This window comes from Sinocyclocheilus anshuiensis, unplaced genomic scaffold (assembly GCF_001515605.1).
Source record: "Sinocyclocheilus anshuiensis isolate Anshui unplaced genomic scaffold, SAMN03320099.WGS_v1.1 scaffold548, whole genome shotgun sequence".
NCBI classification, from domain to species: domain Eukaryota; kingdom Metazoa; phylum Chordata; class Actinopteri; order Cypriniformes; family Cyprinidae; genus Sinocyclocheilus; species Sinocyclocheilus anshuiensis.
The window spans coordinates 370,019-382,936 of record NW_015554106.1 but is presented as its reverse complement, the minus strand read 5'-3'; the positions used below and the strand labels follow the sequence as shown (position 1 = coordinate 382,936).

Sequence of the window (12,918 nt, the reverse complement as noted above, 5' to 3'; positions counted from 1 at the left end):
ATTTTTTTTTTTTTTTGCTAATTGAAGAGTGGTGTCACTTGTCATATTACTGTTGCTGATTTTCCATGTTTAATGTGAAGGGGCACTTCAGATTGTGGCTTCACATTGTAGCTCATTGATTTTGCATATCATTCTCCTTTTCCTGTTCCTTCTAGAAAATAGAGATGTGCAAAACCATTAAAATGCTGCCTTTGAAACAACGCTAATACGCTAATAATAGCCAATAGCCAATTGTCAGCCAATAAGATCCTGTTCATTCTTGTGTTGTCAGCAAAAGTGAAGCAGGCTTTCTCGACTCTGCCAGCAACTCATTCCTTGGCTGTTGACAGCGGTTCGTGTTTAATCGTGTCGCGACACTGGAAACTTTTGACAATCCCAGGCAGGGAGGTCAGAACAGCCATCCTCAAAGTGTTTTCCACATCCGTACGTGGCAGGACTGCTGACATACGGTCTGAAAGCCCATGCCTCACCTGAGACAGATAAGACAGGATAAAACCACGAGGCGTACAACCGCCTCAAGAGCTCCGTGACCGTTCGTACTCGTGCTCAAGACTCGCTGACGGACGGATTCCATAATATCATACAGGCTTACAAACCCAGGGCTCATGCTCGGCTATTTGCACATCTAACAGTAAAAGAAAGATGTTTTTACGTTTGATAATGAACAATTTTTATTTTTTGAAAAGTAATTGATTAAGAAGTGTAGCTGTGCTATATTTCTTTCAAATGAAAGACCACTTCAGTACCACGATTGTTGTATCATTATTACTAATACAATTCTTACTATTGTTCTTTACAAATAAATATTTCTATTCATTTTCTTTTCGATACGGGGAAAAAAGCTACTTGTTTTGATACTTTGTTATATAATTCAAACTATATTTAATTGAATGTAATTTAACCGACGGTAAGAATTTTGACCGATTACTACAATCAGTTAAACGGTTTAAAAAGTCATTTATTTTATTTATTTTTTTTCCAGTAATTTATCAAAATATTTAAAAAGATTTGCTGCATGGTTAAAATATGCTACGCGTATAAATATTTTTAGCTTTTTGGAGAAAAAAAAGCATAAGTCGCGTATAAGTCGCATTTTATTATTTCATCCAGAAATAGTATTTTATTATGATAATGAACAGGCTGCATTGTCAAGATAGCAAAGCTTAACTGTGTGCACGCATGCGGCGCCGGCGCAATCAATCACTTGAATTGTTTCTTTCTAACAGTGGAAGTCCTTTCGCGCAGCACAAAAATGAACCGAAACTCTGCATACTAGGCCACTTTTTACAGTTTTTCTTTCATTTTCTTAATTTATTATTTAAGTAAAGATATATATCTCGTATAGGCCTATTTATTCTTTATATATATATATATATAGCCTAGCTTTATTATGTTTTTCTCCGCTCGCAGAAGCGCTGCAGGTGCATGATGTGATATGTGAATCCTCACGTTCTGTTGTTTGCTGCTTTTTGCGCATGTAAAATTAATCCCCGGGAAACAAATGTTAGTATTTTTAATGGGTCACAGACCTTATCCTTTCTAATTTAATTCAATTCTAATTTAAAATAATCTTTTGGTTAACAGTTAATAATCGGTTAATGAGCATCGGTTGTCGGTTAGGAAAAATAACCGAAATGAACATCCCTAAATTGAATAGTAAATTATATTTACATTTCTGCATTTTTAACGATGGCTCAAGTGTCCAAATAGTTTTTGGAGCCACTGTGTATATTTGTGAAAAATGTTCCACCTCTACTATGATACTACTTTTTTCCTTTTCAGTTTAAATCAACAGGTGACAGCGATTTTTTCTTTCTTTCTGGAAAGAAAGTAGTCTTTCACAACTGACTGCAAATTCAGGCCCGAAACTGCCGCTTTTCACAATCCAATCAATTCCCGAAGGATAGCATTTCACATCTCGTTTCACTCGGAAATGTGTCGCATTATGGAAGTATAACAGGTTGCGAATCCCGTTTTCGTGTTGACTGTAAATGAAAACGACTTGAATGCCAATTATGCCCAGATTCGGTTTTTGATCTGTTAAACGAGACACAGACCATCCAAAGCCCTAAAGTTATGGACTTAATCCCATGAACACACACATATCTGTTAGAATACATTTCAATACATTAGCATAGCGCATCTGCATTTGGCCTTAGAGGACACACACACACTTGTATCATTCTGTTCTACGTGTCCAGGGACTGAAAAGGATGCACACACAAACACATCCATTCATCTTATGTGCGTGTAGGCGTGCGTATGTGTGTGTGTGTGACGGACTTCAAAGGCAGACAGGAATACATCTTTACTAAAGAACCCCAGCTGCTCAGGGCCATTTAGCCCTGGACCGCTCTCGCATCACTCAATCAACAAGGGACAGTCTGTTTCTATGTGTGTGCGCGTGTGCAGACCGTTCTAAATTGCAGCCCGACTCTGATAAACAATTCCTGCTCTTCACCTCTGGGTGCATTTATATTCTATGCCTCCGTTCTCACGCGCGCACACACACACACACTAGGGCTGTCAAAATGACTGAAAAACTAAATTCGAATTTTCTACTTAAATATGATAAAAATTCGAATTGTATTAGAATTTAAAAGGCATAATTTCAGTTAGGGGGAAAAAAGCTTTTGGCTTCTCTCCTGAGGCCACAAGAGGGCGCATCGAGCAAAATATTATGCACATTTCTTCAAAGTGAAATAAAATAACACAACTATCTTTGAAAAAAAGTGCATCATGTTTAAAATAATGTTTATAAACCATATATAATTAATAAAGTTGCTTAAACAATTAGAAAAAAAAAACAGCACCATGCATATATGTATAGTTTAATACAAAGGACCGAAAACCAATCACAAAGAGTAGGCTACTTTCTTCATTTAAAAACATGAGATAGAGAGGGATGGGGAAAAACCGCCATAACGTCTTTAGACATGTTTTTTTTAAAGTTGAACTTGCATTAATTTTACATGGCTTTCTAAATATGCCGCTCTCTGCGAGACGCGAGTGCAACGCTGATAGACGTCCCTCTAGAAAATGTGATAAATATGCGTTCTGTGTGAACGGCATGGTTTCAGTTTTGATGTAAACAACATCTTCTCCACACTGATGCTCTCGTTTTCCGCAATATATTGAATGAACAACGTAGCATTGCCGCATCTAGTGGGTTCAACTGGATAGGCTAACAAAAGCATTCAAATGCAATCAATGACACATACATCGTCATCGCATCTCGTGCGCCACTGATAAGGCTGCCTGACGGCTGACGCAGACCTTAAATTCGAATGCAACGTTTTTGCATTCGAATGTGGATTTTTTTTTTTATTCGACGAATATTCGAAATTAAAAATGTTTTTGACAGCCCTAACACACACACACACACACACACACACACACATATGTAGGGCAGGTGTTCTGTGAGGCCGTCTGTTCAGAAGCACCTCCCCGATGATGCTCAGGCTATGGCGGTCAGGCAGGGACACACGCGGGGCACAGGATGTGACGTCCTGTGCTGAATCGTAGATTAAACCACTGAGACCGCAACTCAGCACAGTTACACACCCTTGCTGGGATGTGTGAGAGTGTGAGTACTTTTCGGCTGGGTTCCAGTGCCCAATCTGTAATAGACTGGTACATTTTTACCAAAAAAAGGATGTATCTGGATTGACAGAACATCACACTGTCACCTTAAACCTACAAGTCTTAAACCAGGAAGCACTAACGCCAATAACCAAGGGTGTGGAATATTGTCCTCACTGCGTGAAGCTAATAAAACAACAACTCAAGATGCAAAACTAGATTGCTTCCATTATAATCCAGTAGTCTACACTGCTGTGGTGCAGCATAATGCGATGCAAGACTTGATGGACAGTATGGCACACAAAAGTAAAGCTCCAGCCACTTAAAAAAAACTGTGTTTAATAAAAACATATTTAATATATTCTAAATATTTAAAATATTTAGTATATTGGAATAAATATTTAATTATTATTTGTTTAATTTATAAAAATATTATATATGATGTGTAAATTGCTGTGTGCAACAAATTTTATTTGTAATAAATAAATAAATAAATGCAGACGTTCAGTGAGTTCCCAAAAATAAGTGTAATTTAAATGAAATAAAGTACAGCGTTGGCTTGTGGGTGAGATGCAACACTTGACGGACAGTGCAACAGGCAAAAAAAAAAAAAATATATTATTTAATTATTTAATTTTTATTTGCTTCCTTTATATTAATATTACACATAATGTGTCAAATGATACATGCAATTCATTTTATTTGTTAAATATTTAAACAAATAAATACAATTTGTGACTTCAGTTGTTGAAGTTAGTTCCCATAAACAAGTGTAAAACTCTTGAAAACTAAATAAAGACTGCAATGTGTCATGTTTGCTTGTGGGCAGGTTATGTATTAAACTAGTCGGTTGCGTCAGCGGAAAGTCACGGAAACTAAAGTGTGTGCGAACTTGAGTAAGATCTCGGGTTATCTAATACTGTGTGTATATGTTGCTTCAGGACACTTCAAGTTGAGTCCTGTTAACTGGCACACTTTTCTTAATATAATCTGCCCATTAATTGGTAATTTTAAAAGGTGGAAAACTGTCCTTATGGGAGAAAAAAAAAAAGGAAAACCAAATACTTTTTAGAGAAAATCAGTTCTAATTGGCGGACGCCACAGGGAAAGACAGGGAAGTTAACGCTCACCTTGCGACTTTGTTGGTGGAGAAATCTTTCAATATCGTCTAATTTAACAGCCGAAGACGCACGCAGACGACCTTTTCCTAAATGAAAATGGGTTAGAATGAAGCTGAAGGCTAGCGGCGGCCATTACGGCCCCACGGCTGTGCCAATCACACACCTCGGCTCTGCCGGAGATACCCGTCGCAATGCCCTTCAAGTTGAGTCCTGTTAACTGGCACACTTTTCTTAATATAATCTGCCCATTAATTGGTAATTTTAAAAGGTGGAAAACTGTCCTTATGGGAGAAAAAAAAAAAGGAAAACCAAATACTTTTTAGAGAAAATCAGTTCTAATTGGCGGACGCCACAGGGAAAGACAGGGAAGTTAACGCTCACCTTGCGACTTTGTTGGTGGAGAAATCTTTCAATATCGTCTAATTTAACAGCCGAAGACGCACGCAGACGACCTTTTCCTAAATGAAAATGGGTTAGAATGAAGCTGAAGGCTAGCGGCGGCCATTACGGCCCCACGGCTGTGTCAGAGGCCTTGATGAAGCAGGACCTGAGAGAGGCACTCTAACTGCTGCTAAATGAACTACAGGAGCACTCATCACCCCGTCTGAAAGCCAATCACACACCTCGGCTCTGCCGGAGATACCCGTCGCAATGCCTGTGTGTGCGCGAGAGAGAGAGAGTATAGGACTTGAGTAATGCTCTCCCACTCGGCCCTGACTCATCCTCCATAAGAGTGAGAGGATGGGCGGCAATGTGAACGTGTACATGCCATCTTCCTGTCTGAGTGTTAACAACTCCGCAGAACCGAGGTTAATGCCTACGCTTTAGAGCTATTCTGAAACCCATGAGCTACCTCACTGTCTACCGCCTACATAGGCGGCATCGGAACCAAAACTAAACCACATAAATGACTGATTTGGAACATTACTGCGTTCAAGTCGTGTTGAAAGGATGATATTTATGAGATGAGCGGACATGAATGCCAACACAATGCCGTACTTATGAGTCTGAAACTCTTAAGTTCAGACTTTCTGAGTTGAGGGTGTGTAAATTAGAGGTGGAAGCACCATTTCAATTGTTATTGTTGACAATTTGCATGCATTTAATGAACTGTTTAATGAATAAAGCACATACTTTAGCTGGTTTCAGGATAGTGCGACCAAGCTACATTACCCATCATTCTCTGTAATAGCACATTTGCAATATAATACACTATTAATTACACACATAGAGGCCATTAACACAGAAGGTTTGTGAATTCTACTGCCTTTCCATTATTTTTCTGTTAACATGCTAAGCATGTCAATCTTTGATCGTTATGCTGTCCTGTTGCAGCTTATTGCGCAAACGACTCTCAAGACCTAGCTTTTTTTCATTCCACTGCAATGTTGCCAAGTCCGCGGTTTTACCGTGGATTTGGGCTACTTTAACACTGTTGCCGCAGGTTGAAATGGCCCCAATAACGTGATATTTAACACCTGGCATGTGAATTTTATCAGGCAACCCCACCAAAAACAGTGTATTTTACTCCACTGAACTTTTTGAGTAGAAATTGGGCGGGTTTTCTTGTGATAACCTGGCAACCCTGTTCCACTGCCTTATGTTTCATGTATTTAAACTCAAAAATGTGCTGTGTGAATCTTTTGTGCTTAATTGTGTTGTACTGCAGTTTGAAAAAAGTTTGTTCGTACATGATAAACCGAGAAACAAATATGGAACTGACCAACACATCCAATTAAAATAATTCGAGTTTATAAGTAGAAACTTTCAGAAGGACATAAAGGCAGCAACGAAGCGCGCAAACAGCTTGGAAGACTCCAATTTAGTTTGATGTTAGCATGTTGCTAAGCTAGTATTGCGATACTATAAAGATATAAACATCGCAAATACTGGGTCAAACTGTCGGTTTTTATTTAAAATATGTACTAAATGGAATATTTACAAGCATTTATTTTTCAAATTCTGTCCGCCATCTTTAGCGATAGTTTTAAATGAGCTAGCAATGCCTAAATGGGTTTCTGAACATAGCTTTTGAGAAATGGAGAAAAAAAAAGATATGGATGGAGGATGCAAGACAGAAACAGGCAGACAGGAAAAGAAGAAGCACAACAGGAAGTCAGAGGCTCAAGCTAACACATTACACATGTGAGCAGGTTTACACGACGCAGCACAACACCCTGCTGCTGCGATGGCGTGTATGATGTCAAAAGACAGGAAACGCACGCTACCTTTGCTCTGTGGTGGGTTCTGACTACGATCTCGCAGTATGTTGATCTGGTAGACGGCTCCGTACGGCTCAAAAAGCTCCTTTAACTCTTTCTCGGACCAGGAGCGAGGGATCTGACCCACAAACATCTTAATGGCGTCCGGATCAGGCTGGTCCGAGTGTTCCAGGGCGCCGTTCATCTTCCCAGCTGTACCGTTACTGCAGAGAGACAGAAAGCGAACGTTAGGAAGTGTCAACGGTGTATATCGTTGTCTGAGAACACTGGAAGATGTAAAGGAAGATGGGGAGTGAGAGGAGTTGGTCTCCAAGCTCACTGCGAGAGCAAATTTGGGCCCGACAGACCGACAACTGCTCCTCATTAAAGCAGGAAGACACAGAGACACAAACCCTGATTAAAATCACGACAGTGTTATTACACTCAGCGTGTGTGCTGTGTCTTGTGTGTGTGTGTGTGTTGATGTTGTGTTTATAGTCCTGAGCAGGTACAATTCAGACTCTGTTCCAGATTCAGGAAGCTCTATTACCAAATAAAATAACTTTCATTTGCTCAGAAACTTTCATTTGCAAAGAAAATGCACGTTTACAGCAAATTTAAAATAGGAGTATATGGGGCAAGTGGAGCAAATGCTAAAAATACACATCATGATTATGATGAAAATATCACCGTAATACTTACTTACAATATTAATTGTGTTACCATGAGATTATTGTGATAAAATTGCGTATTAAACTTGTCTGTGCAACACACAATTTGTCAACTCATGCCATGACCATGTAAAGCTGAATTTGCCGTTATTAGTGGTCGACCGATATTGGTTTTTTGACAGACGATGCCGATATCTTAAGAGAGCAGGGTGGCCGATGGCCGATATAAAGCCGATATATATAAGTATATTTTTTATTTTAATTATAATTTTTATTTATTTTAATTAATGTTTGAGAAACTTGAAATAATTTGAAAATGAATTGTATTAAAAATAAATAAAATATGTATAAAATATGTGTAAAATAAACATACTTATACTTTAGATGACAACTTCCTGATTCTATAATTCTATTACAGTATTTTTTACAAATAAAGAAATATTTTAAAATATATAAACAAAAAGAAAGTAAACACTGTATGCCTATGGCGAGTATTATGTGACAGGATTACCTGCCGGAGTTGACAGTCGTGTACTTTTACATGTGAGAAGGGTACGTCGCCTCCACAGATGCGTGATAAGTACGTCGTTGAGAAGTACGTCGCGTCCACAGACGCGTGATAAGTACATCGTTGAGAAGTACGTCGCCTCCACAGACGCGTGATAAGTACGTCGTTGAGAAGTACGTCGCCTCCACCAATTCAGAAGAGCGCACACACAGCCTGTGTCTGTGAATGCTTCTCATACTCGCTCCTCTCTGCCCCACGCGGCGCAAATCCTGCGTCACGGATGAGCCGTTCACGCTTGCCGCACTCACGCAGCCTGTCTCGTAATGCTCGTTTATACTCGCACCCGGCTCCGCACCGCACGTCTCCACGAGCGCATCTGGCAGTATGGATGAGGCTTGACGCACGTGCGCAACCTGCGTCGACTGGCGCCTGGCTCCGCGTTTAAAACGAATATTAAAATCGCAAATCAAATCGCAATATCTGTCAAAAAAATCGCAATTTGATATTTTCCCCCAAATCGCACAGCCCTAATTGGGAATCATATTTTTTCAACGAAAGCCAAGGTAACGCTCATTTTACATGCAGCACGCAGTAAAAATGACATGAATATGATAGAGCGCAAATGCATAAATCAGCATAGTTTGAAATAACGAGTTTAAAGTTGATCGCGCGTCTCCAGTGAAGCTGAACTCTCCTCCTGTCCGGATTCAATTCGCACGGATCGACTGTCACGCAGAGCACACGCGGTCAGGCAATATACAAATGCACACTTCACAAGATCTCACAGCTGGATTCGACTAAATCTGCAAGGTTTGTGAAATTAAATGTTCGTTAGTCATTTAAAGGTTTGTTTAAATTATATGCTTATTTGCTGAATGCTGACGGCAAACGAGAAAGTATTATGTCTGCCTTTCTGTTACTAATAATATAAAAGCAATCGTTATAATACTTTTTGTATACTTTTTAATTCATTTGTTCAACAGTTCTATCTGATTATTAGACAGACTTCTATCTGTATTAGGCAGAACTGTTAAACGACAACAACAAACAATGAAGAGGGAGAATGTGAGCACTGTGTTCTCAGCACCGTCAAAATAAAGGTCCGGCTTGCCGTCAAAATAAAAGTCCCGCCTCGAACACATCAGCCAGGCAGAAAAACGTATCGGCCGATGCCGATATTTGAAAAATACCAAATATCGGCCGATATATCGGCCTTGGCAATATATCGGTCGATCAATACCTATTATAGAAGAGTTTAACATCAAAAACTGTACTTGCTATTCTTGAAACAACTTGATTCATGTAAAAACCTGAAATGCATTAAAGAAAATCAATAAAGAGCTTTAACACAAATAAAAGCTTAACATTTTCGCTTTAAAACCATCCAGTACATTTGCCCCATAGACTTCCATTGTAAGCAGTTTACTGAAAACAGTTTCACAAATGCTACCTTCAACATGAATTGAAAGCAGAATTGTGAGTGACTCACACCAGAATGAAACAAATCATGACATGATAAAAATGGCTGAGCTGAGTCAGGATGCGAGACAGATCCGTGTGACCCCTAGACGCCCATGCTGCTGGTTCAACGAGTTCATGAGGAATTTCAGGCGCTTGTTTCAGTTCCAGATGAAAGCACGCAGAGAGAGAGAGAGAGTTATCGACCCCCACACTCACATTTCATTTTTAACCAGCTTACAATAACAAAATGAGTGAACAAGCCTAAACAAACTCAAAAATCACTGAGTGTCTACTCAATTTTATTTTATTTTGGTTTTGCTGATCGATGGCCAACCTGCCTGTTGCCCTTCAACTGATATGAAAATAAATAAAATAAATAAATAAATACTTCTATCCTCAGTGAAGAAGCATAATCATTTCCTCATGAGACTAATTATCGCACTAAGCATTCTGTGAGTAAGCCTCCTCCGCCTGTTTCAAGATAACCATTCAAATTTCTTTCCTTCGAAACGTGCATTTTGTTTTTTTTTATATATATAAGAGAGATATATATATATATATATATATATATATATATATATATACATACACATATATAGTATATGTTATGAAAATCAAAAAGTATAAACAAATAAATAAATATGAATGAAATACTTAAAATATAAAATGTTAATCCCTTTTCAAACTGACAAGAGACATTTAAAATTGATCAATTAATTCATAAATAAAAGTCAATTAAATATGTAAAGTTCAAAAAAGAGTCACTGGTCAACTGAAGCAACAAAATATGAAATATGAAAGTTTAAAACAAGCCCCAAATCAAATAAATAAATAACACAAATAAAAGAAATCTCTTCATATAAACAAACTAAGGCTTTGCCTCTTTCCATTCAGTTCGAGGCAACCACTGTATTTTAATCATGATCCAAACAAAGATGCTACATACAAATCTCAACCGATTTGAATCGTCACATATTTGTATCGTTTTTCAACCGGCTCGCGGTGCACCATTACATCCCTAAACATTGTACTATTAATGTACATAACAAAACATTTTGTAACTTAAAGTCAAGTTACAAAAGTGTAGAATATGGTGACTATAAAAATTACTCAGCACACAAATAAACTGAATCCATCATGAGGCCTGTACATAGATTATTCAGAAATGGTTTCCTATGGACAGTATTGTGTGTGTGTGTGTGTGTGTGTGTGTGTGCGAGTGTGTGTATACACACACACATATAAACATGATGCACTACACAATCACAGATTAGAAGTGGAAAAAAAGCCATAAAGAACTAACTCACTCAGTCATTCAACAAAGCCTAATTTCTCTTTAAACCGATGAAGTGATTTGTCATTCTATTCAAAAAAAAAAAAAAACAAGGCCTAGAGTTAAAGAGCAGCAACCGATAAAAAGAAAAGGTCGGAGGTAAAGAGAATAGACACAGACCTCTGGACTCGATTCATCCATCTCTTGCAGAAGGATCCTATTTTCTCCGCGGAGACGCCCAAGTCTTTGAGCGATTTAAAGGACATTTCTGCATGCGTCACGGGAAAGCCGTCCTTTCAAGTCCCCACGGCAACCGCTGCTCAGCTACCCCCACCCCAATAAATCCCCCGGCAGTTACCGCGGTGATAAGGGTGCCCCTCGCCGCTGATCAAAAATAAATAATGGCGAAAAAAGCGAGCATGACACAGGCACAAGAGCCAGAAACGGATTCTGATACAGAGAGAGGGATGGGACTGCGAGTGTCAGGGTGTTGTGCGTGTATGTGTGTGCTTGTGTCTGTCACAATTAGTAATTGTTTGGTTCGACAAGGCCCGACTGCAGGAATACAAAGGCACAAGTCACAGGAAGCCTGTAACAGTGTGCTGGAGGACACTCGCACACACTGGCCTGGGGTTGGGAACCACTAATGGTTTCTGAACATTTGCCTTCTTTTTCAGATGTAGAGTGAACACTTTTTTTTCAAGAACTGAATACTTTTATTCAGCAAGGATGCATTAAATTAATCAAAAGTGACAGTAAACACTAAATGACTTCTGTTTCAAATAAATGCAGTTATTTTAAACTATATTTCAAAGAATCCTGACAAAAATGTATGCACATTTTTTTTAAATCACTGCTTATTTTTTTTTTTAATTTTCAACATTGATAATAATAATAAATGTTTATTGAGCACCAAATCAGTGTATTAGAATGAATTCTGAAGAATCATGTGACACTGAAGACTGGAGTAATGACTGCTGAAAATTCAGCTTTGCCATTTCAGGAATAAATTACATATTCAAATAAATAAAATAGAAAGAGTTATGTTAAACTGTAATAATATTTCAAAATATTAATGCTTTGACTCTAATTTGATCAAATAAATACAGTATTGCTGGCTTTCAAAAACATTAAGAAGTCTTACCGATTCCAAACATCTGAACGACTTGATATTGCACAAAATAACAAAAACATGATCATTATAAGTTGCTTATTTTTAATGAAATTACCAAAATGACTCCTGAAAGCTCTCACTCACTGAGCTTGTTTATAATATATATACACAAAATAAAAGTAGACTAAATGGTATAATACAGTCACAGTAGGATTATGTGGTGCTAAAAGGAATCCTTAAGGAACCAGACTCATTACGTGGAATCATAATCATTAAATTCCTTACAATTCCCTGCAAAGGCATAAGGAGAGGAGCCATTGACAGATTAAATACATTGTCCTTTATTTGGACCATCTTTCTTTCACTCTTCTCTGCTGACAAGGTAGAAAGAGAAAGAACTAGACACAAGGTGAAAATAAAAGTGTTTGTTTGTGTGTGTGTGTGTGTGTGTGTGTGTGTGTGTGTGTTTGTCTGTCTGAATGTAAATCCTGAGGCTCAGATTAAGTTGTCAAGTGGTTCCACTCCTGCCATAGCATCCTTTCTCTCTCTCTCTCTCTCTCTCTCTCTCTCTGTCTCTCTCTCTTTCTTTCTATCCACTTCCCTCTCAATTTGAGTCAATTGTCTGCCTTAATGGCTTAACTAGACCTTCCATCAGCCTGGGCTGCTCTTAAGGTGTGTGTGTGGGGGGGATTGCTGATGTAAGGAACTCTGATAGTCCGCAATATAAACATAAATGCAATATAACAAATTATGATTGGAGATATAGTAATGGTTGGACTGAGGTTATTTCATGCCTGAGCAGCCTCCATAAAAGGTTACAGAAACTCAGAGCACTTACGATGTTTTAAAATCTGGTATAGTTACATATATATTTTAAATACATTTATAGATATTTTATATTCGTGGTTATGGGGTATTGCTATAACTATGTATTTTTAAATGATATACTATGTACTTTTTATACATACACTGTTTTTATAATATATT

The 12,918-nt window shown here is 38.2% G+C and overlaps 1 protein-coding gene across 14 annotated transcripts in view; it reads right to left on the bottom strand.

Moving 5' to 3' along the window:
* LOC107669708 (CUGBP Elav-like family member 2) overlaps window positions 1–12,918 on the bottom strand; it is a 166,815-nt gene that overhangs the window by 45,834 nt on the left and 108,063 nt on the right. For all 14 annotated transcript variants that reach the window (XM_016462066.1, XM_016462063.1, XM_016462064.1 and 11 more), the window contains one exon: window positions 6,932–7,128. In XM_016462066.1, coding sequence (XP_016317552.1) covers window positions 6,932–7,128 — 197 coding nt within the window. The remainder of the gene's footprint in view (window positions 1–6,931; window positions 7,129–12,918) is intronic.